Source organism: Oncorhynchus tshawytscha, linkage group LG24 (genome assembly GCF_018296145.1).
Source record: "Oncorhynchus tshawytscha isolate Ot180627B linkage group LG24, Otsh_v2.0, whole genome shotgun sequence".
Classification (NCBI taxonomy): domain Eukaryota; kingdom Metazoa; phylum Chordata; class Actinopteri; order Salmoniformes; family Salmonidae; genus Oncorhynchus; species Oncorhynchus tshawytscha.
Genome location: NC_056452.1, coordinates 26,343,745 through 26,351,244, shown reverse-complemented (window position 1 = coordinate 26,351,244; position 7,500 = coordinate 26,343,745). Strand labels below are relative to the sequence as shown.

Below are 7,500 nucleotides of genomic sequence, written 5' to 3'. Positions count from 1 at the left end.
AGAATCCTCTAGGTCATAATGAACACTGTCTGTCTACCATATAGATCCTCTAGGTCATAATGAACACTGTCTGTCTACCATATAGAATCCTCTAGGTCATAATGAACACTGTCTGTCTACCATATAGAATCCTCTAGGTCATAATGAACACTGTCTGTCTACCATATAGAATCCTCTAGGTCATAATGAACACTGTCTATCTACCATATAGAACCCTCTAGGTCATAATGAACACTGTCTGTCTACCATATAGAATCCTCTAGGTCATAATAAACACTGTCTGTCTACCATATAGAATCCTCTAGGTCATAATGAACACTGTCTGTCTACCATATAGAATCCTCTAGGTCATAATGAACACTGTCTGTCTACCAGGTCATAAGAATCCTCTAGGTCATAATGAACACTGTCTGTCTACCATATAGAATCCTCTAGGTCATAATGAACACTGTCTGTCTACCATATAGAATCCTCTAGGTCATAATGAACACTGTCTGTACCATATAGAATCCTCTAGGTCATAATGAACACTGTCTGTCTACCATATAGAATCCTCTAGGTCATAATGAACACTGTCTGTCTACCATATAGAATCCTCTAGGTCATAATGAACACTGTCTATCTACCATATAGAACCCTCTAGGTCATAATGAACACTGTCTGTCTACCATATAGAATCCTCTAGGTCATAATAAACACTGTCTGTCTACCATATAGAATCCTCTAGGTCATAATAAACACTGTCTGTCTACCATATAGAATCCTCTAGGTCATAATGAACACTGTCTGTCTACCATATAGAATCCTCTAGGTCATAATAAACACTGTCTGTCTACCATATAGAACTAGGTCATAATAAACACTGTCTGTACCATATAGAATCCCTAGGTCATAATGAACACTGTCTGTCTACCATATAGAATCCTCTAGGTCATAATAAACACTGTCTGTCTACCATATAGAATCCTCTAGGTCATAATGAACGCTGTCTGTCTACCATATAGAATCCTCTAGGTCATAATGAACACTGTCTGTCTACCATATAGAATCCTCTAGGTCATAATGAACACTGTCTGTCTACCATATAGAATCCTCTAGGTCATAATGAACACTGTCTGTCTACCATATAGAATCCTCTAGGTCATAATGAACACTGTCTGTCTACCATATAGAATCCTCTAGGTCATAATAAACACTGTCTGTCTACCATATAGAATCCTCTAGGTCATAATGAACACTGTCTGTCTACCATATAGAATCCTCTAGGTCATAATGAACACTGTCTGTCTACCATATAGAATCCTCTAGGTCATAATGAACACTGTCTGGTGGTGGTGCTCGCTCTCTAAAGACCAGACTTTTGTCTGTGGAGCTGTGGATCGAGTAATCCAGATTTCTCAGGATGTCTATAATATCTCAAAGTTGACATTGAAGCCCCTGTAAAGATCCAGGCTTGTGGATCCACATGTGTGTGACCCCTGGGAACAAGGTGTGTTATATCTCAATGTCCACAGGCCTGATGTCTCCTGTCTTCTGCTCCTGGACCCAGAGCTCCCTGTCTCTAGCTGGGTCCACACTCTGTAGCAGCTGGTCCACTGGCTCCATCGTCTGCAAGGACACGTGGATAAACAGTCAATACCCTCTGTGTGTGTGTGTGTGTGTGTGTGTGTGTGTGTGTGTGTGTGTGTGTGTGTGTGCGTGTGCAGCTCTGAAAAATACACAGAAAAACAAGGCATTGAGTGCTCTCTACTGGTAATACAAGGTGGTGCTTGACTTACACTCTGGTTAAACATGTCAGTCTCATGCCGTAAGGTGGTGTACTGACACAGATGCTGTCGTATCATCTCCACCCTCTCTACCTCCAGCCTCTCCAGCTCCTGAAGGACAGAAAGGATTGAAGGGAACATGGGTTTTTGGATTACGTGATTCAGATGAATCCTTTCTGTGGTTTGCCAGACTCACCGATAAAGCCAACCTCACTGTTCCTGAAGATGGCTGAAGTAGAAACAGACCAGCACCCAGGCTACCAAAGCAATACGCTACATACATCACCATCAGTGATAAGGAGGAAATGCAAAGGAGAGTCTTACCAGGCTTGTGGTCACCATCTCCTCAAACCATTTGGACTGCGACTGGTTGTAAAGGTCGACACAGCGCATCAGGTCGTCTCCTGGTAGACAGAAAATACTGTTTAGACAAACGTATCTATTCTTTGGACACTGGCTGCACCTTTCTTTCCTCCAGGTTTATGAAGCTTGAAATGGTTGTTCAATAACTTCTCCAGCAGGGGGAGTCAAATATCCAAATATTAATTTACAAAAGCAACAACCTTTTACATGTACAGTTAGAAGTCAATTAGCAGACGCTCATATTCAGAACAACTTACAATTATTGCGGTCATCTTAAGATATCTAGGTGAGACACATCGCAATCGTATCAAGTACATTTACCAAAAACAAAGTACACTACATGATCAAAAGTATGTGGACATCTGCAAACATCTCATTCCAAATCATGGGCATTAATATGGAGTTGGTCCCCCCTTTGCTGCTATAACAGCCTCCACTCTTCTGGGAAGGCTTTCCACTAGATGTTGGAACATTGCTGCAGGGACTTGTTTCCATTCAGCCACAATAGCATTAGTGAGGTTGGGCACTGATGTTGGGCGATTAGGTCTGGCTCACAGTCGGTGTTCCAATTCATCCCAAAGGTGTTCGATGGGGTTGAGGCCAGGGCTCAGTGTAGGCCAGTCAAGTTCTTCCACACCGATCTCGACAAACTATTTCTATACGGGCCTTGCTTTGTGCACGGGGGCATTGTCATGCTGAAACAGGAAAGGGCATTCCACACAACTGTTGCCACAAAGTATCATTGTATGATGTAGCACTAAGATTTCCCTTCACTGGAACTAAGGGAACCGAACCATGAAAAACAGCCCCAGACCATTACTCCTCCTCCACCAAATTTTACAGTTGGCACTATGCATTGGGGCAGGTATTGTTCTCCTGGCATCCGCCAAACCCAGATTAGTCTGTCAGCCTGCCAGATGGTGAAGTGTGATTCATCACTCCGGAGAACGTGTTTCCAATGCTCCAGAGACCAATGGTGGTGATCTTTACACCACTCCAGCTAACGCTTGGCATTGCGTATGGTGATCTTAGGCTTGGGTGTGGCTGCTCGGCCATGGCTCGGTAATGGCCATTGTGTGTGGCTGTTCGGCATATTGTGCTAACGTTGCTTCCAGAGGCAGTTTGGAACTGGGTAGTGAGTGTTGCAACCGAGGACAGCAGATTGTTATGCGCTACGCGCTTCAGCAGTCGGCGCTCCCATTCTGTGAGCTTGTGTGGCTTACCACTTTGAGGCTAAGCCGTTGTTGCTCATAAACGTTTCCACTTCACAATAACAGCACTTACAGTTGACCGGGACAGCTCTAGCAGGGCAGACATTTTATAAATAACTAAATGGTTAACTAAGTGGATAACTATGTGGATAACTATGTGGATAACTAATGGATAACTAATGGAAACTAAGTGGATAACTAAGTGGATAACTAATGGATAACTATGTGGATAACTATGTGGATAACTATATGGATAACTAAGTGGATAACTAAGTGGATAACTATGTGGATAACTAAGTGGATAACTAATGGATAACTATGTGGATAACCAATGGATAACTATGTGGATAACTAAGTGGATAACTAATGGATAACTATGTGGATAACTAAGTGGATAACTATGTGGATAACTAAGTGGATAACTATGTGGATAACTATGTGGATAACTAAGTGGATAACTAAGTGGATAACTAAGTGGATAACTATGTGGATAACTATGTGGATAAATAATTGATAACTATGTGGATAACTAAGTGGATAACTATGTGGATAAATAATTGATAACTATGTGGATAACTATGTGGATAACTATGTGGATAAATAATTGATAACTATGTGGATAACTATGTGGATAACTAAGTGGATAACTAAGTGGATAACTAATGGATAACTATGTGGATAACTAAGTGGATAACTAAGTGGATGACTAATGGATAACTAAGTGGATAACTAAGTGGATAACTAAGTGGATAACTAATGGATAACTAAGTGGATAACTAAGTGGATAACTAAGTGGATAACTAATGGATAACTAATGGATAACTATGTGGATAACTAAGTGGATAACTAAGTGGATAACTATGTGGATAACTAAGTGGATAACTAAGTGGATAACTATGTGGATAACTAAGTGGATAACTATGTGGATAACTAATGGATAACTATGTGGATAACTAAGTGGATAACTAAGTGGATAACTAATGGATAACTATGTGGATAACTAAGTGGATAACTAAGTGGATAACTAATGGATAACTAAGTGGATAACTAAGTGGATAACTAAGTGGATAACTAATGGATAACTAAGTGGATAACTATGTGGATAACTAATGGATAACTATGTGGATAACTAAGTGGACAACTATGTGGATAACTAAGTGGATAACTATGTGGATAACTAAGTGGACAACTATGTGGATAACTAAGTGGATAACTATATGGATAACTATGTGGATAACTATGTGGATAACTAAGTGGACAACTATGTGGATAACTAAGTGGATAACTATATGGATAACTATGTGGATAACTATGTGGATAACTAAGTGGATAACTATGTGGATAACTAAGTGGACAACTATGTGGATAACTAAGTGGATAACTAATGGATAACTATGTGGATAACTAAGTGGATAACTAAGTGGATAACTATGTGGATAACTATGTGGATAACTAAGTGGATAACTATGTAGATAACTAAGTGGATAACTAAGTGGATAACTAATGGATAACTATGTGGATAACTATGTGGATAACTATGTGGATAACTAAGTGGATAACTATGTGGATAACTATGTGGATAACTAAGTGGATAACTATGTGGATAACTATGTGGATAACTATGTGGATAACTATGTGGGTAACTATGTGGATAACTAATGGATAAATAAGTGGATAACTATGTGGATAACTATGTGGATAACTATGTGGATAACTATGTGGATAACTATGTGGATAACTAAGTGGATAACTAAGTGGATAACTAATGGATAACTAATGGATAACTATGTGGATAACTAAGTGGATAACTAAGTGGATAACTATGTGGATAACTATGTGGATAACTAAGTGGATAACTATGTAGATAACTATGTGGATAACTAAGTGGATAACTAATGGATAATTATGTAGATAACTTTTTAATAATCATTTTTGGAGCGCCAAAAAAATTAGTTGTGGGTGAGTTGGTATTGTTGTTTCTCACTCATTGACATATTTGAGGCGTGCCTTGTAAGTGGTTAACAAATACATTTATTTAGGAAACAGATCAGAGTGGATGCAAGTTTAGCCATGTTTAGCCATGTCCTTTTGATCTGTTTTGCCCAGTAGTCACTGTCAGTTTAGAAGCTTTATTAAGGCCTAAAGTGCAAGTGATATGAAGCACCTAATATCAGTTGGTATAGTTAATATACATTATAATGTTATAATTATAATGTTGATGTTATTTTCAATACAGTTCAACAATAATGTACTAAATTGCTGCTTGCTATATATTCACTGCAGCATACTGTAAATTATGGTGCATTGTGGATGGAAATTGTGTGAGGAGAAAGAATCAGTGGCTCAATAACATATTTTATTGCAGGCCTTGTAAATGGCTATACGGTGCACCTGTTAGTAATATTCCGGTACCAATTTAAGGGATATATGGTAGTAGTTCCCTAACAATTAAATGTGTATAGGAAACAGATCAGAGTCATAGCGAGTCTTAGACCGGTGGGAGTGAGATTTTTTGGAAAGAGTGGATTCCTGCTTTTTTGCAGACCAATATGTTGTGTCAGGCTGGGTAAAGGACAAACATTGAATGATTACATCTGGGAAAGTATTGAGAAGTGGACTCATTTCGATTTTTTGTGCATCCTCCACCCAGAGGAAGTGGGCGCTTCGCATCACACAGCTTGGAGCTCAACACGTGGCATGCTTTCCTCTCTGAAACAGGGCACCGCTTAAATCCTGTGATCCGTGACGTAGCGTTGAGTAATAGAGATGGATCAAATGAAAAATAATATTCCTGGTGTTTGTGACGCCTGCCGTTTTGGTGAGACGTAGACCCGGTGGCAATGGCGAGACTGAGAATACCCTGTCTGTCTTGTTGAGCTTTGACACAGAGTTTCTAGCTGTTAAGGTCAGGTTAGGTTATGTTTGCTACTCTGTGAGGGCCTATGTGTCACGCCCTGGTCTTAGTATTTTGTGTTTTCTTTATTATTTTGGTCAGGCCAGAGTGTGACATGGGTTTATTGTGGTGTCTTTTGTCTTGGGGTTTTGTTAGGTATTGGGTTTGTGGCTTAGTGGGTTGTCTAGCAAAGTCTATGGCTGTCTGGAGTGGTTCTCAATCAGAGGCAGGTGCTTATCGTTGTCTCTGATTGGGAACCATATTTAGGCAGCCATATTCTTTGAGTGTTTTGTGGGTGATTGTTCCTGTCTTTGTGTTTGTTGTAACCAGATAGGCTGTTTAGGTTTTCTCACATTTATTGTTTTTGTTAGTTTATTCATGTATAGTTTTCTTCATTAAAAAACATGAATAACAATCCTGCTGCATTTTGGTCTGCCTCTTCTTCACCTAAAGAAAACCGTTACACTATGTTACAAACACGCTACAGTGCTTTAGGTGCTTCAGGCCACTTTGTTGAGGTAAAACTCAACCCTCAAAATAAGGCCTTATGATATATGTAATATATTGTCATATAGAGGTCGGCACACTGGGAAATATGCAACACGCTACAGTGCTGTAGGTGCCTCTGACTATGCAGGAGGGCATGGTCAGAGGGAGTGTACAGTTGCGATAGAGAAAGCACTGTGTTGACAGTGGGGGTGGCCATGCAACGTGGGATCCGAAGTGCCCTATGAGAGAGAGACAGGTTGAGATTGCCACAGTTCGAGTTGGGGAAGAAAGTTTCCTATGCTGAGGCAGTGAAGAGAGTAGAGGATAGCCCAAGGGCTAGTTATTTGACTGGGAGACCCCCCAGTGAGTAGGCCTGAAGGGAGAGAGCTCCAGACCGGATGAGCTTTAGTAAGGTTGAATTTCATGCGTTTTATAGACATGGTGATCAACTGCACTGTACTGATGGAGCAGAAGTCACAGAAGATAGATGTGGAGGTTGAAGCAGCAGAGAAATATTCTGGGGAGATTTTAGTACAGAATATCTACAGGAAGTATTGAGAGAAAAAGGGTTCAATCGTCCCAGGCCGACGGCCTAGGATCTTTTAGGGCCAAGGTAGTGGGATGGGGTGGCTAGATTTTGGGGCATAGTGTATAGGTGCAGGGTTAGATAGTGGTGAAATTCTCCCATTCCCCTTTACCCTGTTTTTTTGTTTGTGACCAATATGTGCAATTTACACTCCGACCTGCGAAAGGCAGCAACACAGCGTCTTAGTGGTAG

General features: G+C 40.4%; 1 protein-coding gene across 1 annotated transcript in view; it reads right to left on the bottom strand.

Moving 5' to 3' along the window:
- Positions 1-889: 889 nt before the first annotated feature.
- LOC112223362 (growth arrest-specific protein 7) overlaps positions 890-7,500 on the bottom strand; it is a 94,324-nt gene continuing 87,713 nt past the window's right edge. Inside the window, exons 12-14 of the mRNA XM_024386355.2 lie at positions 2,091-2,170; positions 1,779-1,877; positions 890-1,608 (exon numbers count right to left, since the gene is read on the bottom strand). Coding sequence (XP_024242123.1) covers positions 1,495-1,608; positions 1,779-1,877; positions 2,091-2,170 — 293 coding nt within the window. The 3' untranslated portion in view covers positions 890-1,494. The remainder of the gene's footprint in view (positions 1,609-1,778; positions 1,878-2,090; positions 2,171-7,500) is intronic.